Genomic DNA, 26,407 nt, shown 5'->3' on the forward strand with positions numbered 1-26,407 from the left:
TAGGAAATGGATTTGGGTGAAAACAAGTGCTTAAAACCCACAAGAAATCTGATCGATAACAGTAAGAAGTTTTGATTTTAAACCAGATAGGTTCCCCAGTCCTTCCTGTCATGTCACCTGCACATGCATACAGAGTGCGTTTTGGCTGAATTACAGAAGCAGGAGGTAGAGAAGGAGGTGTGATAAATAGCCTGTAGTTTGTAAACATGAAATATGGTAGCATTTCCTGAAGCTCTTACAACTCTTGTCAGTGTGTATGAATATAGATCAGATGGGTTTTCACTTATGCATGGTAATGCCCCAAAAAGAATGCTGACTTACTTAGATACTTTCTCAGTGGTACAGTTTATATGGCCTTACAATAAAAAGGCAATTAATGTTTGCTTGTTTGTTCTTCAGGTTACTCCTAATAAATTTATAGAACATAATAAAAAAAGAAAATTAGTCTTGAAGACTGATTTTGAAGACTGGTTACCTATTTTGTTGCACCAATTCACCAAAGTAGCCAACATCATCTTATACCTGTTATTATTTATATTAATGCCTAAATTTATAGATCTAAAATTAAAAGACAAGTTTCAAAAGTAGCGCTTGGAATTGCAACAGTCAGCAAAGATTACAGGTATAGATATAGTAACTGTTGTGTTCTTTAAAATAAATAAATAATTCCTGAGTAGTAGTAAATTTAATTACTTTTGAAAAGGTACAGTATTATTTTATTGCAGTTCCAATATTGAAATTTGTGTGTGTTTCTTGTTTTTTGTTAATCTGAGAATTCTATCAGCATTCCCAACTATGATGAACGTTACCTGATTAGAGCTTCAGACAAAACTTTGTTTCTTCAACAGGTTGTGAGAAGGTATATTTTGGGCTCTGTAGTTGACAGTGAGAAGAATTACGTGGATGCTCTCAAAAGAATCCTGGAGGTACCTTAATCTAACCTAATATCTTTTGCATTTTATAATTTGTAAATTTGAAAAATAATCAAATCCTTAAACAATCTGTAGTATGGCTCACATAGATTTTGCTACAGATGCTTCATGCCAAATGTTTAGAGAGTTCGTGTGTGTATACTGTTACATAAGTTGTTTTTTTTCTGCTTGTAGAAGACACTTTTTTTGGTTTGTTTGTTTAAATCTATTTATGTTTTTTTTTTTTTTTTTTTTTCCCCCACAGCAATATGAGAAGCCCCTTTCAGATATGGAACCAAAATTGTTGAGTGAAAGAAAACTCAAAATGGTCTTTTATCGAATTAAGGAAATTCTTCAGTGCCATTCAATGTTTCAGATTGCGCTGGCGAGTCGTGTATCTGAGTGGGACTCTGTTGAAATGATTGGTGATGTCTTTGTTGCTTCAGTAAGCAAATGCATCTGAACAGATAATCTGTTTTTATTTTAGCCTTGTTATTTCATCTCCGTATCTTTCTGTCTAACTTGGCCACTTTATTCCCATATTCTCCAATGCCTGTGGCAACTGTCAGAGTATGTATGTACCATCCTGGTAAGAAAACTGACACCAACACATGTCTTTGGCTTGGTTGGCAAATGTGAAAAGATTGTGGGCAAAATTTTCAGGCTTTGATCAAGCTTTCAGATGTTTAAATAAACAGTTTCTTTTTCTGAGAATATAGAGATTCACAAACCCACCTAGATTAAGGTGAGATTGAGGCTCAGCATCTCTTAAAAAGTAGGTAGTCATGCATATTATGTTTGTTGGGGGTAGAAAAAAACACAGTAGGTGTTGGCCTGATTCCTGGGTTTTAACTGAGCCTGGGGGACAGGTAAAGATTCTTTGTAAAACACTATCCCACCCTTAATAGAAGTCCATCCAGTAAAGGACTGTTAAATTAGAGAAAATAAGAAGTTGATAGAAAGACATTGCTACCCCTGCGAGTGTGTGGACAGAAAAGGCTGCCTACCTGCTGGTTTGAGTGCTTTGTTTTGTTGCCACCCAGCTGCTGGAAATTACCACCTTTTCCTGCCTGCTGTATGAGAGCTGGGATCTGTGTCTCTGAGTGTTTTGACCCCATTTCAGTCAAAATGAAATGGTTACTAAAGATTTGCTGTTTAAAACAAACCTGTCTTGTTTTGACTGAAGCAAGTTAGGTGGTGTTAATGAGACCGGCTCTGCAGAAGAGAGGAATAAAGTTACTAAGAAGGAAATGGGCAGGAATCTTACCTTTCACATGGCTGTTTGCAGACCACACAATCTGTCTGCTTTCTTGGTAAACGCTTACCAGCTGAAGGTGGGGCATGAAGGCCTTGGCACTTCACTGGTTCACCAAATCTGGAAGATAGGCAGCAGTGAGATGATCAGGGGATCCCAGCAGCTGCTTTGAATCTCAGCGGATGCCCTTTGATTGCCCATAGTCCTCAGACTCTGCCCTAGTGTCATAGCCAAGGTGAAGCTATTTCTGTAAATTTACATTTTGTAATTCACAGCTGTTACATCTTTAGGTTTCCAACCTGTCTCCTACAGAAAGATTATTTTGGGCATCACCAGTATTTCTGTAGATCCAGCACTAGGCCAGGCAAAGTCCTTAGCTATGAGCAAGGCGAGTCCTTAACGGTCAGAGGTCTAGATAGTTATGCTTTCAGGGATCTTTTGTATTTATAGTTCAGGCTTCCCCTTTTATCTTTTCAGTTTTCCAAATCTATGGTATTGGATGCATACAGCGAATATGTAAACAACTTCAGTACAGCAGTAGGGATTCTCAAGAAAACATGTGCCACAAAACCTGCCTTTTTAGACTTCTTAAAGGTGAGTTTGTTCAATCTTAAAACAGCTGGGCATATGATATAAATAAGACAGTATAAACTATAAGTTAAGAGGAAATTTGACTGTTGATACTGTATATTGTGTGACTTTTTATGGACTTTGGTTTTATGGGTTTGGCACAAAACCTGCTGAGAGCCATTGTCCCATTCCCTGAGAGTCCTGGATTGAGTTGTGCCTCTGAGCTGTCACCCTGTCAGATCTGTTGTAGTGGTCCACCAAATACTGAAATTGGGTGCCCTAGGCAAACTAGTGAAGCTCTTAGCTTGCCTAGAGGGAGGTGGCAGGGGGACTGATTCCTAATTTGTCTTCAGATCTTAAAATTAACTAACAACTTTTTGGAGATTGGCCAGCACTACACAGGATTATACTGTGGAAGCCTTAGGCACCATGAAGATCAGACTCTTTAGTGAGCATATAGTCACTTCATACCTTTCACGCTGTTAAAAGCCTGTTGTTCCAATAGAGGTATAACTTACACCTCTCATCACTGCTTGTCAGTGCCGGCACGGGTGCTGCTCAGAGCTGGGGACTCACGGCCGAGCTCTGAGGACAGAAGACGTTGCTGTACCTTCCTTTTTTTCTTTGCCCACCAGCAACGAAGACCAGAATCTTCACTACTGCTATTTGGGCAAAAAAAAAAATGTTTGTGGAGATAAGTATGAAACAAATTGTTGTGAAGCTGATAATTGTAGCAATAAATAGCAATTTAAACACAACAGCAGTTTAATGTTGTTTGGGTTTGCCTTGTTTTTAATATTGAGTATTTCCTCTCCTTATTTTGGGTCAGCTGTGATTCTGGCCAAAATATTTCCAAATGTTGAAGTGTCTTATACAAACAAGGCTTTTCTGCACATGCAAATGAAATTTGTCTGGTTTTATCTGCCAATCCTGATAACCAAAATAATGGCTTCTTATGGTTTTTTTTTTTCCCAAACATAAATCAATGTTCTTTTCCTCAGTTTCTTTTAAAAAAAGAAAATGAAAATCTCTTTTTGTTTGCATAGTGCTGAGATGATGATGTTTTCCTTAGATTTCCTCTTAAAAACATGTAGGTAGTTAGAGATTTATAGTCTCTTAGCCCCAAGAAACAGAGCAGCAATAGTAAATTACAGACTATAAATCAACAGATCACTTACGTTTTTCAAATTTAAGACCTTGAACAAGTACATTCCCTTTGTTGTGCTTGAAGTTGAGCAGATGTTTCAGTGCACCACTTATGTATATATTGATACAGCACATTCATGCCTTTTACATAAGTGCTGCATTGCTGGTGGAGCTTTATCCCAGTTGTATGTATTTGAGATTTCAGTTCAGTGACATGCCAGTGATTTTTTTTAATAAAGATTTAATATTTTAAAATGAAATCTTTATAGTAAATGGAATCTTTACAGTACCACTGTTATAATTAATGTAAATGATGTAGAAGAATTTTCTTCTGTAACTTTCATTCTGTAACTGATGGAAATATGCTCACAGTAGTAAACTGTGGCTTTCTTGCATTGCAGCAGTGCCAGGAGTCAAGCCCCGATCGAATTACACTGTATGGTTTAATGATGAAACCTATCCAGCGCTTTCCACAGTTCATTCTGCTATTGCAGGTAAATAGTGTTTACCAAAGGGATGCTCTTGTTGCATTCTTATGTGGTTTGCTTGTGGGATTGTGTGGTAGCTGTCTTCTGCTGGAGGAGCTCGCTGTAGTGGAAGCGACTGCTGCATCATGGGGAAATAACAAAGAAAGAACTTCAGTGCATCAGAAGGTGTTGATCTCATAGTCTGATTGCAGGGACAGGCAGTAATACACTGCAGGAAAATCTTAGTAAACTAGATTTACTCTAGATTACTTGCTAGGTTAGATTTAGCTTGTAAGTCACTTTGCAGTAAAGCTGTAGTTCAAATGTGCTGCTTGTCCATATCAGTTTGTTAGCTAATAACACTTCAAAACACCACTAGGAACTTTGTGGCATTGTTTTCCATTTAAGAAAAATACAACAGGTTATAATTTATGCCTTGGATAGTTCAGAATGTGTGTGGGATGTAAAACACAAGCACACTCTCTCCCTGACTACGTGGCTCACGGGACCTGCTGCAGTGTGTTGCAGCTTCCTTCAGACCTGCAGCCCTTGTTTTTCTTCCCATGGAAACTGGGGATTTGTTATGGAGTCCTCGGGTCTCATCTGAACAGGCAGCAGAGCTGCAGGAAGAGCAGAGTTCCACAGTGTAGACCTGCTCCAGACCAACTTTTGCGCTGTTTGTAACTCCTTCCAGACCGCGGCAGGTCTATCCCAGCGAGTGCTATGAGTTAGTGTTTTGCAGGTGCCACAGAGGAAGACAGGCTTTGGGATACAGGTCCAGGAATTGCTGTGGGAGAAGGAGCAGAGGTAGTTGTGGTGGGAGCGTGGGAGTAGGAAGCCACGGCGAGAGTTTTTGAGGTAGCAGAAGAGATGGCGTTTGTTGTGGCAGGAAGCTGTAGTGAATATGTAGGGATTTTTAAATACTGTGGGAAAGGAGAAAAAATAAAATTAAAATTGTTCCTACTATATGCCTACAAAAGGGAAAGACTTTGAGAAGCTGTCATGACCTCCATGAAGTAAGTAATGTCTCCTACTTTGGGATGAGCATGCTGTCAGTATTTTAGTGAGGAATAATAATAGTAATAAAGATAATACAGAATTATGACAGTAAATATCAGAAAAGTTTAATTTTAAATCATTGTTTATGGACACCTACATATTATGCTGTAATATTGATTTTCAAATTGCATTTAATATTATGTGCACCTTTTTAATTTGTATTTACATTTGCAGTTTTTAGATTTATTTTCAAGTTCCTTCTCTGTACTTTCATCCTGTAAATAAGCTGTTGTGACCGCATTCAGTATCTTTTTTTAAGAACTATTAAGATATTCAGGAAAGTCAGCAATGTGCTGTCTGAATATTCATTAGGTGTTCATTGGTCTTATTCTTTAGTAGTACTCAGGTAAAGTACGTAGTGGTAAGTTTACATCCTGTAATCCTTTTGAACTTGATTTTGAAATTAAATCTGATTTTTGTTTTGTTTTATCATTTCTCCTCAGGATATGTTGAAGAACACTAATAAAGGACATCCTGACAGATTACCTCTACAGATGGCTCTTACAGAGCTTGAAACGCTGGCAGAGAAGTTAAATGAAAGGAAAAGGGATGCAGATCAGCGCTGTGAAATAAAACAAATAGCAAAAGCAATGAATGAACGTTATTTGAACAAGGTTAGGAAAGAAGGAATGTATGATGGAAGGGTTAGTTTCTGGGCCTTGAGCAATCTCTAAAACAGACACCAAAGAGTCACTGATGTTTTTTTCTGTAGAGCTCAACAACATGGGGTCATTCGAGTGGTAGGTGTGAGATGTGACCTACCTCCCGTAAAGAACAGGCTCACTGGTTAAAGCACTGTGTGCTGGAGCAGGCAACATGCTTAAATAGCAGCAGCATTGGTGTTCTGTGGCAGTGTAGGAAATAATGCTGTGTAGTAAAGTCTCATGCACATCTTCTGCATGGGAAAATTCAACTTTTAATTTATCCTAGAACCGAGTTACTCCTGTATAAAGGAAGGAACCAGTTCCTCATGTTGCAGTGCTTCCAACTGTGGAGCAGTTCAAGATGTGCTATTCAATGTGTCCAACATCTTCCTTGTTTTAAGGAACATCCCAGTCTATTTCATTAATGCGTTTGGATCATACAGTAGAAATGTCTTTAAAGAACTGTAGAATACATTCAGTAGGAAGGAAGGAATACTCTTCTTAATTTGTGTTTGTTAGTAGCTGTATGTACTGTGGATATATGTATGCTTGTCTTATTTGCATCGTAAGTGTTTCCTCCTTCCCCATGAGATGGGGCATAAATACTTCAGTTATTGCTTTTGTGAAGTTACGGATGATTATACTTCGGACTCATTCTGGGATGGAGTGATGGGGACATGCTGAAGGAGTGCAGTTTTTTTGTGATGCATAAAAGCACAGTTTTTAGGGAAATAGTAGTCAACCACAACATACTTGTTTTAAACTATTTATCAGAAATGGGATACTGAATTTATTGTCATACTGGAACAATATTTCCATTCTAAGTGCATTAGAAGATGGATTCAGGCATTTTACTTTCTTTTTTAGTTCTCATGCTCCTGCTATTGAAGCAGCTACCAATCATCTACAAATAGCTGAAGGAGTTCCAGACACAGAACATGCTTTTTAAGAGCTGGTCCAGGTTTCCTTTTGTCAGTTGACATCAACTGTAAAATCTTGTATGTTATGCACCGGCAGGATGAATTGATAGATATGTGGATGGTCACTCCAAATCACATAGGGCCCTGCGTGCCTTGTGGGTTAATATTTGCACATACAGTTTTGGAGCAATGCCAGGCAGGGTGAAACAGGCGGCGAAGGTGGGTGGATAGGAAACAAGTGCGTTATGGACCATTTTGTTCTCGTGGCCACTGCGGAGGTGCGTTTGACCTGTGAGGGGTTGATGCCTGCTTGCACACAGTGCTGATCCTCAGCCCTTGAAGGCAGACGGCAGGAGCAACTTAGACGCCATTAATCTCTTGCACATATTACCATCTTCTCCGCGGTCTGTGGCAACCTACTAGCCACGCTCCTCGGCTATAGCTGTGTGAGCCCCGGTGGACGGAGCAGGCGGGAGCACTCTTCCTCCTCCCACCCTGACCGCCCCGTGGGACAGCTGGAACCACGCATAGCGCTTAAATGGGCTGTGAAAGAAGGGATGAGGGAAGGAAACCTCAGAAATTGCGGAAGCTATCAGGTTTTTTTTGCTAGGGGACCTTTATCAGTGTGGAAGACTTTCCGAGCAATTTCATTCCATATTTAAGACCCAAATCCCCTGCAGGCCATATTGGTAGCAGAAGAAGTTACTGTTTCTCTAAATGAAAAGCAAATTAGTAAAGAGGCTTCATTCACTTGGCAAATCCAGCTGCAAACACTTGTACTAGGATGGCAAGTGATAACCTGTTGTATTTTCTTTCATTTTTTGCACCGGCTGTTAGATGTACCATGTATAATGTACAGTGTTGATTGTTTTTAAAATCTAGCTACTCAGCAATGGAAACAGATACCTCATACGGACTGATGATATGGTTGAGACGGTTTACAATGACAAAGGAGAAATTATCAAAACCAAAGAACGACGACTTTTCATGTTAAATGATGTGCTGATGTGTGCAACAGTAAATATTCGGTAAGACTTGCTTCGTATTTTTTAAATGGTCATTCAAGCTCCAGCTGGAAAAAAGGACACTGAAACTTTTTTTTATTGTTTTTACTATGGCTTACAATTTCTAGGAGTAGTCGTAATAAATGGATAAATAGCTTTGTTACAGTCCTCTAAATTGCCTGCTGATGTTTGGAAGATCTAGAGTAAATCTGTAAGAAAATTCTATCAGTTGGAGATTACAGATAGAAATGCTCTGTAGTGTCTAGTTATTGCTGTGTATTAGTGTTTAGCGGAGCACAGGCATACGAAGGTAGGATTTTTTTCTCTTCCTTAAATTCATACTGTCACACACACAAAAATCTGTAACTTGACACAATTCGCAAATTTTAAAAAAACCCAAAACACAAAGCTAATTCATGTAGCCAGAACAAACCTGGAACTCACTAACAAAGTTCCAGCTGGGGAAGGGTTTTTATCTCTGAGACCAAACACTGAAGTATTAACACTGAGATGCTTTGAAGAAAGCATTTTTTCATAGTGCCTTCTATGTTTTAGTTGGCTGTAATTATTACTGTTACTATACCTCTGTATATGCCAAGGTCACATTCACATTCAAATGTTGCTTGTATCATAAATTGCTTTATGCGATGGTACATTCTGACAGAGAAAATGTGGACCATTAAAATCTTCCAAGAACAGCTTTTCTTAAGCATAATATGAGTTGATATCTTAGTTTATTACTAAAGTGTGAATACAGTACATATTTTTGTAATGGTGTGAATGCTTGCTCTCATGTTAGTGAGTGAGAAGTGCCATGTAATAACTGCACCTCAGAAAATGAACAAGCTGATGTCAATTATCCTGTGATTCTTTTCCTTTACAAATTCTTCGGTTCCTTATTAACACCTGGATATTTTCTCATGGTTGTTTGCAAGAAAATTGCTTTTAACCGTTCATATTTTATCTTCTTATATACTATCATTGTCTTGGATTTTCTGTATTTGTCCCTGAAATGGCAATGTGCAGTCTGTTTTCATTTTCCATGTGAAAAGTTCATGATTATGCCAAGTCTCTGGGTTCATTATTTTGTCAACAGTTCTGGTTATCACAGCACGGTTGTTCCTGTGGGCATTAGCTGGTTCGGAGCAACGTTCTTTGAGATGGTAGTTGGGCATACATGTGTCATGGGGGTTTGCTAACTCTGAAAAAGTTTAATTACGGTTTTCTCTAGCAGTTAAGGTTTGCTTTCCAACCCGCTTATTTGTATAACAGTGGGTTTTTAGAATAGTTGACTGCACTTTTAGCTTTATTCACTAGCAAAAAAAAAGGTTTGTGACTTCTTGGGGTGTGTTCAGTGGGGGCTGCGTCCACCTGCAAGCTCTGTGTGTGTATTTAGGATTCCTCCATGATTTCATGGACCTCTCTTAGATTTTTACTGCAGAAGGAACTACCTTTGTCATGAAAAATATAGTTAGGGACTAAAGGAAATCATCTGCCAGATTTTACATGACACCTGTATCCAGTCCAGAAGTTTTTGTTCAAAATAAGTGTCCTGGTTTCAGCTGGAATAAAGTTAATTTTCTTCCTAGTAGCTGGTATAGTGCTGTGTTTTGGATTTAGGATGAGAATAACGTTGATAACACACTGATGTTTTAGTTGCTGCTAAGCAGAGTTTATACTAAGTCAAGGACTTTTCAGCTTCTCATACTGCCCTCCTGGCGGAGGCTGGAGGGGCACAAGAAGCTGGGAGGGGACACAACCAGGACAGCTGACCCAAACTGGCCAAAGGGGTATTCCATACCACGTGACGACATGTCCAGTATATAAACTGGGGGGAGTTGGCAGGGGGACACCATGGCTTGGGGATTGGCTGGGCATTAGTCAGCAGGTGGTGAGCAATTGCATTGTGCATCGCTTGTATTGTATATTCTATTATTATTATTGTTATTACTACTATTATTATTTTCCTTTCCTTTTCTGTCCTATTAAGCTGTCTTTATCTCAAAACGCAAGTTTTCCATTTTAGTTTTTTTGGGTTTTGTTTGTTTGTTTTTTTGTTTTTTCTCTGCCCCATCCCACTGGGGTGTGGGGGCAGTGAGCGAGTGGCTGCATGGTGCTTAGTGGCCGGCTGGGGTTAAACCACGACAATAAGTATATGCTATAGAAAGTACCACTTGCTTGTTTGGCTCATGCAGGATGAGCTTTATTTCTCTTCATTTTAGCTGTATAGAAGTGAGGCATTTTACCTAAGCTAGGCTTCTGTTACAGCAGTGGTTTTCAAGATGCACACCTGCAGATTTACCCTGGAGCTGTAGACTTCTTCAGAAGCTTTACAAGTACACGTAGCTGCGCAGTGTGGTTTCTTAACCACCTTTTGTCCAGCCTTTACAGAAACAGATGTCCCAGGAGCCTGGGGACCATTGGTTCCAGACCAGTTTTCTATAACTGGCAAAAGGCATGTATTTGTACAGAGTACATGACCCTCAGAAGGTCTTTTTTTCACATGTCATCTAGATGACCGGCTCGAACCAGAGACCTAACTTTTAAGCAGCAGGTGGACAGGGTGAATGCTATCCCTAGTGACTGAACAGCTGTGTCCTGCCTAGGCTTGTTTTCTTTCTTCTGAACTAGATCAAGAGTTGATAAATATTTACTTAAGCTGTGGCACTTGTGGTTTTTGTTCATATTTGCCTCTTCATTGAAACAAAAATATGACTGTGTTGCGAATAGGTAGCTGACTAGCTAACATCAGCCTTTAGGTACTGTTCTCAGTAAATGCGTTTTGCTGATTTCTCCCAAGCATTGAACTCCTGTATTTCAGTCATGCTTTCTGTGAAATAAAACTTTTTTTGTTCACTTTAACATATCTTTTGTCCTTTTTAATAAATGTTTATTATATATGCTTGAATGTGAATAAGGGAATGGAGGAAACAAAGGAAAAGGAGTATTAATGCCATTTCTGTTCCAGGTGAGCTTCCTCCGCGTGCTGTTTCCTCTGAAATGCCTGTTGTGATATACACTTTCTTTAGCAGCAGCTCACGTGGGAGCACTCTCAGAAGCCACAGCAGTTGCAAAGATCTGCTGTAAAGGACATCCTGGGCTGTGGGGCTCAGCAGAAATGTTAGCTTGTCAGCCCTTGGGAGGTTACGTTGTCCTTCCTGCTGCCGGTAGTCATTCAAAGGTCCCATCATCCATACTTCCCTAAGCGTAGCAGTTACTACTTTTGAGCACTGTTTTGAAAGAATTAGGAAAATATGGAGCCAAAGTATCATCCTAAGCACGTGTATTAGGATGTCAAAATGCACATCGATCTTAAAAGATGGTCATTTATGTTTTGTTATAGAAATGTAGGGACTGTTGTTGGCAGTCCTATGCTGTTTGTAAACAAGATTATCTGCACCTGCATAGCTGCTCTTTTTCACTCCGGGAAAGGTCAGTTACAAAAGTCAGCCTGATGCATGTATTTGTTTCAAGTTGTGCACAGTACTCAGACTGATAAACAGCAGATTTTAGAAGCTAAAATAATAAATAGGATGCCTTGAAACATAGTTGCTTGTCACAGCAATAATTTGTGCATCTTCCAGCTCTTCCTATGAAAGCAGTGGCACCATGACAACTGGCCAGAGGTATTTATTGAAGTGGAGCGTACCACTGGGACAAGTGGAAGTCATAGAGTATGGCAGCAGTGAGGGCCAAGGAGAGAACTGCAGGTTTCCACCCCAGCACTCTGCTGAAAATGTCGTCATTAACTCTAAGCCAAGTAAGTGATGGGAGTTACTGACTTTTACAGACTTTTTTGCTAAAACCCATATTTGATTTCAGTGGGCTACTGAGAACAAAGGATAGCATTTTGTGCATGAAGACTTCTGTAACATGAACAGTAATACAACATCTTTCTTTGGAAACTGAGGATCCATAAAGTGATAGCCAGTCTCCTGCCTTGCAACATGAATTACTTCTGTTTGTCCTAATTTAGAGTTTTACGCATGAACGCATAAAGTGTTTTAAAGCATGAATGTGTGTGGGCATGCAAAAAGGTTGTTTTGGTGTGGTGTGCCAGCTGTCCCATGGTAGCTGTTAGTGCATGTGTTCTTTATCCCATAGTTAAAGCAAGGAAGTTTCTCTCAATAAAAATGACCAGCCACCCTGTTGCTGTGGAGTAAGAGTCTGGACACAAGTGGTTACTGCAGGGTAGAAGTTACTTCTCTCAAGTCCATAGTATCCTACCCTTCAAACACAGTAACAAGTGCTTCAGAAACAAACTTCAATTTTAATTTTAATGAATGTTTTTGAAACAATATGCCAATAGGTAATTTTCTCCTAGCCTGTCTCCAAAAATGACCTCAAGCTCTGAAGCTTGCAAGTTCTTTCTCTGCTTGTTAATCCCTCCTGCAAGCCTGCCAACTACCCTCAAGAGATGTATGAATTTCAAGAGTTTACTCAGTAGCTAGCCTTTCATATATATTGAGTTATTTTTATATCCTATATTTTGCCTAAACACTGTATTTTTAAGTGCATTTAATACGTCTAGATTGTGATCCCTATTAATGGACTATAATTTACACAAATTTCAGTGCTAGCTCTAGGCATTATTTCACGCTACATTTATTTAATATTGCACCCTTGGCCTCGTGAATTTTCCCACAGTTGTGCTGTAAGGAGGCATAAATGTTACACTTCAGAATGATCTGAGGTGCAGCTACAGCATTTAATACCCCCCATATTCTCCAGCATGGTTATTGTCAGGTCTTCTTGCTCCTCCCTTTGTACATAGCCACAGAGAATTTTTATAGGTACTTACATCTCAATTTCAAGGATGACTTCAAACTCCTTTTAAGCGTTAATGGTCTACTTAGACAATGAGATTAAAGCTCTTATATTATCATTTACCAGCTGCTGTATGCATGACCCTGAGAGGAGTGTATATAAGGGAGTGTATGACTTAGAATTGGGAGTCCCTCTCATAGGTTAGTATGGGAGGAACAGCTTGTTGAATATTCCTACTGCGACTTTGTGCAGCAGCTTTACAGCCGATCAGATCAAATCCTAGCCTTGTCAGCAAGATCAGATGGGGAAGTGGAGCATGAGGGGAGAAAGAAAAACTCTCACCCAAACAGTCCTGTAGAACCTACTTGAACCTCTTGGCTTTGAGGTTTCTCAGCTTTGTGATGTTTGGTGACAATATCACAAAAAAATGAAATGACTTTGTACATCATTTGTACTCTCAACCTTCAGGTTAAATGGTACTCAATAGATAAAAGATGAGCTGAGCTAATTGTTCTCTTAGTAAGCTCTAATTGTTGTATTAATTCAGTCTTCTCCTAATAAAAGGAATCAAAAGATAAGAATTAAAAAGGATATGAAGGATACTGGTTATACAAATGAATAAATCTTCCCTCAGCTTTAATCAAACGCTTCTGCCAAATGATCCAACTAAGTTGAATATAACCAATTATGAAAGAGGAAGAGCGTAGCCTTACTGTTTGCATATACTGCTATGTCTGTGCTAGCTGTTCCTCTGAATGCAGACTTGTCCAAATTGGCCCATATAGACAAGTTTGAATACCCACTTGTGTTAGTTATTCTGTAGAGTTGCCCCCTTAGTTCCAGTCTTCTTGGCTGCTAAAGATTACAGCAGCTTAGAAAGTACGGCTTGCCTGCAGAGGGAAAGGACTTGTAAGGCTTTGTGTAATGGTTCGCTGTTGCTTGTTTATTTGCACCCACCGAGATGCTGCACTTTATAGTTGATGATGACCCAATCTTTATCATGGTAGTATTGCATCGTTGGTGAGACCATTGGGTATTTACCACAAATTGCAGAGCACTACCAGCAAAATACTGTCGTTCTCTGCCTGAAACTGCATTACTTCACAGTCATCATAAAGTTATGTTATGTTTCCCTCTGTTTTCAAAGTATACCAGGGAACTGCTGTGGTGAAATCCCAGTGCCTTCATAGTATGTGGTTTTAATAATATCTAATGATCAAGAACAATTTGGGATGCTGCAGGCAAAATCCTGCTTCCATGACGTAGAACCATGTCTCAGACCTCATTTGCAGCTCTCATTTCCAGTTGGTGGGAACTGGAGAGAGGAAGAATAATGATAATTCTGTGTAAAAGCATTAACTAGTAGGGGGGTCACCTCTTCCATTTCTGGAGGACTAAGAAAAGTTGGTTTGTATCTGCAGCACGCCAGGTTAAAGTACTTGACCTCCGTAAGGTTGGTGTTCTCACATTACTGCTGTGATGAGCAAGGATTCTTGATGGATTCTGGCTGTGTCCTTGTGAGGATTACTGGTTATTAGTTACATTTCTTTTATGATGGCACTTTTTACTCTACCAAAATCCTTTTTATGAGGAGGCAACTCACTATTATTGGCTAAATGCAATTGATGCTTTCAGCTGCAAGAAAAGATAGCATAGTTTAAAGATGCAAACTTTACTTTGGGTGCTACAGAGAAGTTAATAGCTGAGTTTGAATTCTTCATGTACAGGCTGTGATATACAACTGCTGAAAGGTTGAAAGGTTTTATGAGTTCGTATAAATCAAGGGCATGCTTTAGTACTGTTCTAAGGTGGAAAGTAAGGGCTGCATGAACTTGGTTTTCACTTGGCAAAATCATCAGTTTGCAGTCTTCTACGCAGTTCTGCTTTGCATACCAGTCTTTTGTCTCTGAATTCTAGAGGAGAACATATTTAGCGGTTGTTAGGTTCTTTTTTTTTTTTTTTTTTTTTTTAAACCCTTTGGCATTTGGCAGTGGAAACTGTATTGCCTGAGGGTATTGGGGGGGAAAGCAGGAAAATTTTCCTACAGTGTATTCTGCTACGCTGCTTCTGTCCTTGATGTGCTTTTGCCTTATTCCTGTTGTTCTCCCCTAGTACCAAAAGTAGACTATGAGTTTTTAGTTACGAATATGGAGAAGGTGGAGTCCTTTATTTGTATGGTTCTAATATTGTTTCCTAGTGGAGTGCAATTATAACTTGTGTTTGCTTCCTGTAATGATATTTAAAGCAGAAAACATTTCACATTCTCAGTCTTCAGGAAAAAATAGCATGTTTATCAGATTGTATTTCTCTCAGCAAATCAGGTAAAGTTCTGTTTCATGTATTAGAGTTAGTCTTGCTTCAAGGTCTGTGAGTATGAGTCTCTGGCATCCCAACTGGATGATTCCTGTGGAAGGTAGTTATCTTAACCCTGTGTGCCCAAGATGCCTGATGTGTTCATTTTCTTCTGGAGAACCATTTGCAGGAAGATGCAAGAGAAAGTTTTTCTGTAGTAAATCCACATACTGTTTCTGGTAGGCTATTGCTGCTGTTCTCTCTTTCCCAACTGATCCATGTGCAGAAGCACACACACATTCATAATACTAAAAAGTTGAATTTAATATAGGAAAAGAGGAATATTTTCAGCATGAACAGGAAGTTGTATATTCTTGGTTTTGATTTACTTGTGCTGGAAGAATTGTGTGATGGAGTTCAGTAAGAGGTGTTTGAAGCATGTTTTAGGTGGTTAGGGGAGCATTTGACTTGATTCTATGGTAAGATATAAAAACTATATAATGGTAGGTGAGTTTGAGAAGTAGAAAGTCCTTTAGTAGGGCCTGTAGCGATAGGACAAGGGGTAATGGTTTTAAAGTAAAAGAGGGTAGATTCAGACTAGATATAAGGAAGAAATTTTTCGCAGTGAGGGTGGTGAAACACTGGAACAGGTTGCCCAGAGATGTGATAGATGCCCCATCCCTGGAAACATTTAAGGTCAGGTTGGACGGGGCTCTGAGCAACCTGCTGTAGTTGAAGATGTCCCTGCTCATTGCAGAGGGGTTGGACTAGATGACTTTTAAAGGTCCCTTCCAACCCAAACCATTCTATGAAACAGGAACTGTGATTCAAGACCGAAAAAGAACTTAGCAAAAGTATTATGTAATATGGGGGAATGACCCTGGGTTATAAATGGCTGAAAAGCTCAAAAGGAGACACTTTCCTTAATTATATGTCTTCTAGTAAATTCTCTTCTTCCACACAGTTGTGTTGATACATGCATTGATTTCACCTCTTCTGTCTGTCTGTGAGCTACTGAAAGTAATGGATTCAGCATTCACATCTGGGATATTGGTTTGGTTTTGTTTTCCTTTCTTTTTCTCTTTTGTTTTTTTTTCCAAGATACCTATAGGTAACCTGTTTGTTATGGACCCAGGGAAATTGACATCAAGCTTAAGGGCTCCTGAATTTTAGTGTTTGCTCTGTTGTGGGTTTGCTTTTAAGTTTGTGGGTGTCTTGCTACTTCTGTACCTCACTTTCCTCACCTATAAAATATGCTGTGGTCTGGGTAGGAGCCCTAAGCACTCAGAGGACCTCAGACATCTAATGTGTCCAGAGGGGGTCTAATGGGGGCCACAGATCACTTCAAACATGCCCACAGCTAAATTGGTATCTTTGATAATCATGTTATCTCGCAGAGGAATTGAGAGAGTAATCAGTGACTATTCAAGTACTACATTATTGCTAACTTTTTTTTTTTTGGTGACTTTTCTGTCTTTATTTGTTATTTTAGATGCTGTAAGCATCTAACACAGTTAACACATTTGTTCTGATGTTATCTTTTTAGCTAATATATGCTGCTTCATCCTGAATGATCTTTTAGTAGTTGAAAGGATTTATCTGCTGGCTGTTTCCTTGGTTTTTGGTCTGTTAGAGATTATTTTTTTTGTTTCCTTTTGAGAAGTTTACTGCGTAGCTATATACTAGTGAATTATTCAGTCAAAATGGGTAAGAAGTTGGACTGAATTCATGGAAAGAGGGCACCAAGAAACTTAAAATGCTACCTGTACTCTTCTGATAAAAAAGAGGATGGGTGAAAGAGCAATGAATACAACTTGTTTTTTTGTCTTATATAAAATACAAAAAGTATAGTTAAAGGCAAATTTGTGACTTAACCAAAATGTACTTAGATTCCCCTCTAGAGGAATCAGAAGTCAACCTTCACTTGCAAGTCATCCATCTGTACATAAAATCACTGAAAATACAGGTATTTCACTGCTCTTGAAATGGGAATATAGGAGCAAAGGTCAAATATACTGGCCAGAGTTTCAGTTTCTCAGACTCCTGACACGTGTTATTACAAGTTTGCAGCACTTTAGGCGAACTGTTGATGGGTCATGAAGTGTGGTTTCTGTGCCAAGACGAAATGTGTTTGGTGCTGCCGCGACAGCCACTACCCCGAGTTGTCTGTTCTCTGGTTCCCAAGAATGAAAAGGGTGAGCTGTAGAAGTTTTTCACAGAAATTTTATTTGAGAAGACCAGACTACAGAGACTCTGTAGAAGCAAAGGGAGAGGGCTAAGCATCCTGCCGTTCCTAGGTGGGAAACCAGTGTCTGTCAGCAGTGTTCTGCTGATCATGTTGATTAGGAGCCATACACAACATAGCCTATTACTTAAGTAAAGAACCATTTAATTTGAGCCATATGGCTAAAGGCTGAATGAGAAAATGAGCAAGACTCATCTGTACTATATATCATGCAGTGATGAGCGTAGGAGATAACAGTAAAATGAAAAAAACAAGTTACCACTTTTATGTCTATGGCTGTATTTTCGTGTTATTTTTTTTGTTTCACAGGTTTACAGTTGGTAACTGAGATCAAACCTCAGCACTGCTAAACCATGGCTTATCTCATTTCCTGGTCATACTTCCAGGGATACATTTGTACTCTGTTTCTGCTCGCCTGTGGTTTTGATCTCTGTGAGTTTTGTTAATTGTCAAATGTAGTAGTGACACAATGCTGAAGTGCAGGCATGATTCCTCTCTTCCGAGTTTCCTTCTGCTTGATGCAGTCACTTCGTGTAGGTCTCTGAGTGTTGCCAGGGAAACAGGTAGGGATGTTGGATGCGCTACAGTTTGCACTTGTGTTTCCGTCGATGTCTTGCTCAGTGGAAGGACAGCTTTTCCCAAAACCAGAAATGGTGCTGCTGTGATAGCTATTGCCATTAAAGCTGCTTTTTGTTGGTTTGTCTAATGAGAAATATAGAATTGGGGAAGGAGAAAAAAAGTCACTTTTATCATCACTTTAAGGCTGGACAGTTGTCATACAATGTCCACAGTAAGCAAGACTAAATATTAAGTGGCATATCAACTCTAGCATTGGTGATAAGGTTTTAAAAAGGATGATGTGACATGGATTGCTAGTTGAACTAACTTTCATCTCTGTGAAATTTCTATAGAGTAATAATGTAAATCTTTATTTTAAAACTATTGAAAATAATACTCTACACTAAGGGATATGTAATATGCTCATAAATGTAAACTATCATTGATACATGCTGTGGTGGGTTGACACCTGATGCCAGGTGCCCACCAAAGCCGTTCTATCACTCCCCCCTCCTCAGCTGGACAGGGGAGAGAAAATATAACAAAGGGCTTGTGGGTCAAGATAAGGACAGGAGAGATCACTCACCAATTACCTTCATGGGCAAAACAGACTCAGCTTGGGGAAAATTAACTCAATTTATTACAAATCAACCAGAGTAGGGTAATGAGAAATAAAACCAAATCTCAGAACACCTTCCCTCCACCCCTCTCTTCTTCCTGGGCACAAATTCACTCGCGGATTCTCTACCTACCCCCCACAGCGGCGCAGGGGGATGGGGAATGGGGTTTACGGTCAGTTCCTCACACGTTGTCTCTGCCGCTCCTTCCTCCTCGGGGCAGGACTCCTCACTCGTCCCCTGCTCCACCATGGGGTCCCTCCCACAGGAGACAGGCCTCCACGAACTTCTCCAGCGTGGGTCCCTTCCCCGGGCTGCAGTCCTTCAGGCACAGACTGCTCCAGCGTGGGTCCCCCGCGGGGTCACAAGTCCTGCCAGAAAACCTGCTCCAGTGTGGGCTCCTCTCTCCACGGGGCCACAGGTCCTGCCAGCAAACCTGCTCCAGTGTGGGCTTCCCACGGGATCACAGCCTCCTTGGGGCATCCCCCTGCTCCAGCGTGGGGTCCTCTCTGGGCTGCAGGTGGAGATCTGCTCCCCCGTGGACCTCCCTGGGCTGCAGGGGGACAGCCTGCCTCACCATGGTCTTCCCCACGGGCTGCAGGGGAATCTCTGCTCCGGCGCCTGGAGCACCTCCTCCCCTCCTTCTGCACTGACCTGGGGATCTGCAGGGTTGTTTCTCTTACATGTTCTCACTTCTCTCTCTGGCTGCAATTGCAGTTGCACAAGGTTTTTTCCCCTGTCTTAAACCTGTTTTCCCAGAGGCACTGCCACCGTTGCTGATGGGCTCGGCCTTGGCCAGTGGCGGGTCAGTCTTGGAGCCAGCTGGTATTGACTCTGTCAGACACGAGGGAAGCTTCTAGCAGCTTCTCATAGAAGCCACCCCTGTAACCCCCCCGCTACCAAAACCTTGCCACACAAAGCCAATACATATGCGAACAGAAGACCAGAGATTTTAAATAAATCTAACTCCAAACAGTCTGTTAAGCTGAGCAAACCGAGTGACATTAAATATTTCACTTGTTAAGCGGATACATGTTTCTAGCTGGTGGATTAGGTGTAGAATAAATCAGGTGTTACATATTTGTCTCACCCACTTAGGATGAGATTCTTCTCTTTGCCTTTTGTATTCATTATAGTGGTTATAGTGCTTGATGTTCACCTCCTATAAACCTTTTTCAGTGTTGCCAGGGGTCTCGTCTGCGTCTTGACACAGAGTAATAAAATGATGAGTAAAATAATGTTATAGGTAGTCTGGTGGGAGCTCCAGTGTAAACCTGGCAGCTTGGCCAGTTTACAATCACCTGCAGACCTGTCTTGAGATCCCTGCAGTACTTTCACCGTTTGAACGCCTTCACACGTGTACTTTCACTGCCTGTTTACGTCAGTGTTTACCTTCTCGCGTCCAGTTCCTCTCTCGCCCTTCGTGCCCATGCAGGCACAGCGCAGAGGTCCTGTGTGGCCCATCTCCCTCCTTAGGAGGGCAGGGGCTTCCAGGTCCATGCTCCCCTCAGCCTTCTGCTTCGGGACCTGTGAGAGGGAAGGGCCACGGCACCTCTTTTCTTTCACTCTAAAGTCTCTTTGCTTCCAGGGTTTTCCTTCCTTGTGGGAGCAGAGCCAGAAACGGGAGTTCCTCTGATCCGTACCTGCAGTCAGGACACAGCCCAGGAAGACACCAGACCGTTTTCCCGGCCAGTGTGATGTTGAGGAGCCGGGCTGTGGGGTCCACGCTTGCCAGAGTATTGGGGCTCCGGTGTTTCTCCCTCTTGTTTCCCACTGCTTTTGCTTCCTTACTCTTCTCTGGCACAGCACAGCTGCTTCTGTCAGCAGGAAGAATATTTATGGCATTTTATCACTGAAATGCCCTGTGCAGTCAGGATTAGCTGGAGTTTAATATAATCCTGAAGCCATGCTCTCAGTGTATGAGCTACTTCTCACCATCTCAAGAGGCTTTGTGTTTCCTTGGTGTTCTTGCATAATTTTACTCACAAATGGTATAGCACTATGGATTTAATACCTTACTCAATATTTGCAGTTGCAAGCTGTTGATTTTATCTTCGCATTGCTCAAGCTGTGTGAATAAGCAGTTTTGTGGTTGGACTGTAGTTTTTGTGCAACCTGTTTCTTTGGTGTTCAGATCTGATACAATGAGCATATAGCAAGCCAGGTCTCAGCATTCATGTAATTACCAGTTGAGAGCAAGGTATTAACATCTGACAGGGAGGTGAAGCATGTTAAAAGTACTTTGTCAGAGTTGAGACTTGGGAGCTCTGTTTCCCAGCTCTGCTCTATGTGTACTGGGTGGCATGTGGTATTTGGTTCTTTGTCTGTGATTAGGACTTGAAGAACTCCCCTGTCTTGCATGGCAGTGAGAATAAATACATGAAATAGTTTCAGAGGCTCAGGTTATCAGATACAATAATTAAGCTCATAAAGATTACCTTTAGGTGCTTACATGATTAAAGTATCATTAGACTGAATAATGATAATGCTCTTCATGTTGGTTGATGATGTTGATGGGTCCTGACTGTATTGGTAATTAGGCTTGCTTACCTCATGCCCGAATTTAATAGTTTGTGTTCTAGTAATCTCAGGGGGTTATTGCTTATCGCTGAATACTATGTATGAGTTTGTGCTGCTTCTTTCTGCACTAGGTTACTAAACCTGATTTAGGGTTATGCTGTAAAGCTACGTGAGAGTAGCTGCTCAGCTTTTCATTGATGGCTGCCAACTAAGCTCTTGTTTTCCGAGATCATTCCTGATTTCCCATTTGCTTCAGTTTCCAAACCTGGAGACTGATACCACTCTCTAAATATTTGTGTAGTTTGGACCTGAGAGTATAATGAGCTCAGGTGAGCTACAGTTAAGCTACGGTGGCTGAGAGTTTTCGGGAGCATGCAGCTGTGGAGATCACGAGTTGGATTTGTCATGAAAGAGCAAACAGGGGTAAGGCAGAAAGTCTGCTTTTCTCTTATGAACTTTAAATTGACCTGTGGGCTTGTTTAGGTCTTAAACCAGGATTTTGGATTCAGAAGACTACTTTTTTATTATTATTATTATTTTACTGAAATTCCAATTGGCTATTAAAGTGCTCTCATAAAGGAGAAATGAGAAAACATAACCCACCCACGTGCTTCTCTGGGGTGTCTATGGAAACAGGAGCAGCATGAGTGAGCAAGTGGAAAGACACAAATAGGAGGAGGGTGGTGCTGGGGGAGCTGTCAAGGGCTTTGCTTACATAACATAACCTGCAGGAAGCTTGTAGTTCAGCATCTAAAAATAAAATCTCATTTGCTTTGTCACCGGCTTTAACAGTCATACAGAATTTCCAGGCAGAAGGGATCAGAGGTACGGAGGTGCCTCCCTTGTGTATAGCTGGTGCTTGGATTTGTCAAGTTCTGTGCAAGAGAAGGTTTCAGTGCAGCAAGGCATCCTTATCGCTGGCCTTCCAGCGAAAGCTAGGTGTTCTGGTGCAAAGGGTTTTGTAAAGGGAAAGGGAACGATACTTAACAATGGGCATCAGTATCAACTGCTAAATGAATGACAATGTTCTTGGTATTCCCAAAATTCATAATGTTTTTGCCAGCTCTGTTTATCCGTTGCTGAAATACATCGCTTGTATATGAAAATGCCACATAAAGGTCTCCTTTTCTACTTGCATTGAGAAAATTGGTTCCACTAGACATCCTCAGGGAGAATGTTTTTCCTCTGTTTGACAAGTTGTCTTCCCCAGAGCAACTGTAAGGCGTTTGTCCCCTGTGTTTTGTGCACCAGTGTATCTGTAGGAGCAGGATCCAGTACCAAGTATAGGGGAAGAATTCCTCAACTGCAGTAATTTAATCTTGAGCCTTATTAATGGTTTCTGCTTTTCCTTCTTTAAATTAATTATCAAGATCTTCAGAGAACAGGGAAGTATTTTACTTCAGGTATAATGTTGTCTCTCAAACAGTCTCTGTTCTTGTCCTTCCTAAAGGTGGACATCTTAAACTGAGCAGTGGGATGCTGTCTGTGTATTATTACTTGAAAAGATCAGTGAAACGTTTCCAGGACAATCAAAGTCACATTTAAAACAAAACAATTGAACAGTTCTGACTGCACTTAAGTGGTTTTAAATATATTACTGCTACATCATCATAGTGTAACCTAAACATGTTAACAATCTCATGAAATCTGTCCAGTTTATTATGAACTGATAAAGAATTCATCTGGTATCATGATGCTTTGCTTTCCAGAACACTGTACAAGCTTCTCAGGTTTAAATGTGTAGACTTAAGTGTTGCAGAAGAGGCCTGTTTTTTTGATTATTTCTTCTGAGCGCGTAATTCTATACAAGTACTAGTTTGTTATACCTTCCTCAGACACAGCAACTTTTAAAGTTACCTGCCACATATATAACTTCTCCCCCCATCCCAGGTGATTCTTGTGCTCAAGGTGAGGATTGAATCTTTTCTGAATCTTTTCCCTTCATAACACTTGACGTTTCAGTATACTGCCTGGATGCACACAGATGGCTCAGTGGGAGGAAACAATACAAATGCGCTCAGCCTCGAAGACCAGATTGCAAATGGCAAGTCAAATTTGGGATCTACCAGCCTTTCAGAGTAGTCTGCAAATCTGGCATGTTCTTCAAGCATAACATTAATTTCGTGTTAGCCCTCAATAATGCTGGAGCTATAGTCAGGACCATAGCTTTTCTCAGTTTTGGTTGTGGTTTTCACATGTGAGCATTCCTGAGCTTCTATTTTGCGTAGCACATAGTCTGACTTCAGGGCCCTGCATCTCTCAGAAGCAAAGTAATCTTTCTAAGGACCCTGAATTTCCATGACGGCTCGGTTCTCACTTCATGTCAATATGGCTTTTTCCAAAGCAATTTATATTGATGTATTGTGGGTTTGAACCATGTGGGTAGAAGGTCATTACTGTAGTCATACTCAAGGCAGATCTTGTCAAGATTAGTTACTTTGCAGTAAAAGAGATACCCAGGAGTGTATCTATTAACAGTCTTTGGCTTTAACATGATATACAATACATAAATGTTTGCAAAAATAGTTGCAATATTGAGAGTATGCTGAATGAGGCTTTTATTTTATTTGCATGCCATTTGGATTTATGTAATAATATTACTTGAAAAAAATCCTCCTAGCTGGGAATAAACAGGAGTTTAGTATGGGAAGGGACCACCTAAGCCATTATGTTTGTTTACCCAGGAATAGATGTTTAAGTTACAGGTGACTGCATCTACTCTAGGCATTGTAACACTTTATTTTCCCCTTTAGCAGCATAAATCTGTGATAAATTAGTAATTCACAAGTGAGAATCAGAGCACACAGCAAAAGCTACTGGAAAACGTGTACAAGTAACAACTCACCACAGTAAATAAATGTGTCCCTTAGTAATTGTTTGAGAGGAAGAATAGGGCGTGATTAGTTCAGGATTACAATATCCAATATGCTTGTGGTGCCCATGAGAATTGAAAATTAGAGGAACTGGATAGACGGCTATCCCAAGTGAGCGGCTGCTCTGCCAGCTCCCATTAAAGCAGCTGCTGCTGTGCTGGCTGTGCAGGGAAAGAGCTGCAGCAACCTGCTGCCAGCGGTGGGAATTCTCCCCCTCTGCCCACACCCAAGCACTAGCACACAGACACTTCTTTTGCATGTGTATATTTATGCACGACCTTCCAAATGATAATTTTGCCTGAGCCAAGTTAAACTGACTTTAACCACACCCAGGGAGTTTCCTGCAGGCTTTGAAAATGGCTAGATGTAAATGGGCCAGAATTGCTTCTGTTTCAATTATAAGATTACTTCAAACCAGGCAAAACTGCTGAATTTAAAGCTGTAGTGCTGAGAGTAACACTGGGAAACAAGCAGGTAAAATAAGTGTTTAGCGTTATACTCAAAAGTATCTCCGCTAAGGAGCAATTGTTACAAAAAGCAGACTCTTCACACCCCAATTTTACATAGCAGCAAAAATAAATTAGAACTTTAACCTCCTTTCCTCCCTCTAAAGCAAGTGGCATTTTTGTTTTCTTTTTTAACCTTGAATATATTTCATAATAATGCTGAGCAAGGAATTAGGTATTTTGCATGAATTACTGGTTGTTGGCAGTAAACCTGCCTGTTGCAGGGAGGCATGAATTCTCTGGTAAAATCTTAGCAACAAAGCAGTTGATGAAAAGAATTCCTGCTAACTTACATGTGGCCAAGATTTCACCTTTGATCTGTAGGTGGAATGCAAAAAACGTTGCCTCCGAAGCCACATATGTGGTTATCGGTTACAGCACGCTGCCTTCTCTCCTGCCTGGGCACACCATCCTCTGTAACGCGTAGGATGTGTAGAGCTGGGGAGAACCTTCTCTAAACTCATGGAGGGTTTTTTTCACATTGGAAAAATAAGTTGTTTTGGAGCTTGATAATTAGCAAGAGTGGCTTAGAAATGGGAAGGAAATGGCTTTATCATTTGTGAAACATTTCAAAGTACAAGGAGAAACCAGCCATGTATCTGCTTTGGAGTGAAGCCAAGAGTTTTTCAGTGCTTTCTATGGAAAAAAGAAAGACTGAACACTCACCCCAAAATAGCTGGCAATTGAATGGTCAGGGAACATGTGTGGGCTGAAGCAGCCAGTCCTTGGCTGTGAACTGGGAAAGGCATCTGATGAACAAAGTAGTGTACCCCCCACCTCCTTCACCCTGGAAAAACCCTCTGTCAGACAATTCTCAGCCAGATCAACTGGTAGTCAACATTTTGTTAACCACCGAGAAGCTAATCCTATTTTAAAAGATATAGTGGCTAACCCTTACAGGACCCGGTTCAGAGATGAAGTTGCTATAACTTGTAACTCGTTATCCAGACACAAACCAAGTGGTCAGTTCTCAGAGAACTCTATTCTGATGAGTCCATCATTGCTGATCTCTGAAGCCCAGTTATTTTTCTGTGTTCCAGTTTGTGCCCACTAAGGACCTCCATGAAAGAATGGTATTAGCCGTGGCTATTGATCTAGCCCTTGACTGACTATTAAAATTTCTTCTTAATTTGGCTGTTTGTCTTTCCTAGAACATCGGAGGATGGAAGCAGGTTCTCTTTAATTATTTATCAATTTGCTTTTTGGCTTCCTTTCCTGTGCTAAGAACATGGTCTTTAACGAATGAGCCTAAAATGACTTCTGTTTGGTTGTTCTGTGTGACAGAATTTTGGATGCCATGTTTGTTTGTTTGCTTAGACGCTTATTGCATCCTTTGGATCTTGACTTATTAAAAGCTTATAAAATATGCATGGTGCAGACAAAATAGACTCAGGTGACACTTACTGAATGAAATTCAAGATTTATGCCTTATTCCCAAGACTGGAACAAGGATATTTCTAAGTATTCGAAGCTCCAGGAAGAGGTTTGTAGAGGACAGCTCTGTTCAGGCAGGGTGGATGTATATACTGCACAGGACAAGTCCATCTGTGTAAGTAGTTAAAGCTTTCTTTATGGCCTCGGTTGAAGACTATGGCATAAAGTCCTGCAGCATCTAAGAGTGGCCTGAATGCTTGCTGCTATGTGTTGCAGGTTAGCGTCCATTCTCTGACCTGCTTTCAATAATAAAATGAAATATCTGATAACTGTCTTTATGAAGCTGCAAAGAGTGATCCTGGCTTTTAAAACTTAAAAATAATGTAATTCACTTGAGTGAAAATATCCATCTTACACAAGGGAATCCTTGCAAACTTTCAGCTTTTCACAGCCTAGTAGTTGTAAATTTTCTCTTGGTTCGAACCCACAAGGATAAAATTCAGAAATATTTGTACTATGTTTTTCAGTGCAGCAGTTTGGTTTGTTTAGTAGTGGAGTTTATAAATGACAGGTAAGTGAATGGACTTCTGCCGAAAACTCAACTTAACTGCCAATTACTTCTAATCAGTCTAAATTTTGTTTTGCAGAAGTTGTCTTTTTGTTACAGAAAGTTGGGACA

At 40.5% G+C, this 26,407-nt stretch overlaps 1 protein-coding gene across 3 annotated transcripts in view; it reads left to right on the forward strand.

Moving 5' to 3' along the window:
- The window catches only part of ARHGEF10 (Rho guanine nucleotide exchange factor 10), a 120,275-nt gene that overhangs the window by 49,198 nt on the left and 44,670 nt on the right, over window positions 1-26,407 (forward strand). For all 3 annotated transcript variants that reach the window (XM_030036804.2, XM_030036803.2, XM_030036805.2), the window contains 7 exons: window positions 849-926; window positions 1,177-1,356; window positions 2,644-2,760; window positions 4,284-4,376; window positions 5,852-6,022; window positions 7,855-8,000; window positions 11,561-11,736. In XM_030036804.2, coding sequence (XP_029892664.1) covers window positions 849-926; window positions 1,177-1,356; window positions 2,644-2,760; window positions 4,284-4,376; window positions 5,852-6,022; window positions 7,855-8,000; window positions 11,561-11,736 — 961 coding nt within the window. The remainder of the gene's footprint in view (window positions 1-848; window positions 927-1,176; window positions 1,357-2,643; window positions 2,761-4,283; window positions 4,377-5,851; window positions 6,023-7,854; window positions 8,001-11,560; window positions 11,737-26,407) is intronic.

The sequence above is a fragment of the Aquila chrysaetos genome, chromosome 15 (genome assembly GCF_900496995.4).
Source record: "Aquila chrysaetos chrysaetos chromosome 15, bAquChr1.4, whole genome shotgun sequence".
In the NCBI taxonomy this organism is placed as follows: Eukaryota; Metazoa; Chordata; class Aves; order Accipitriformes; family Accipitridae; genus Aquila; species Aquila chrysaetos.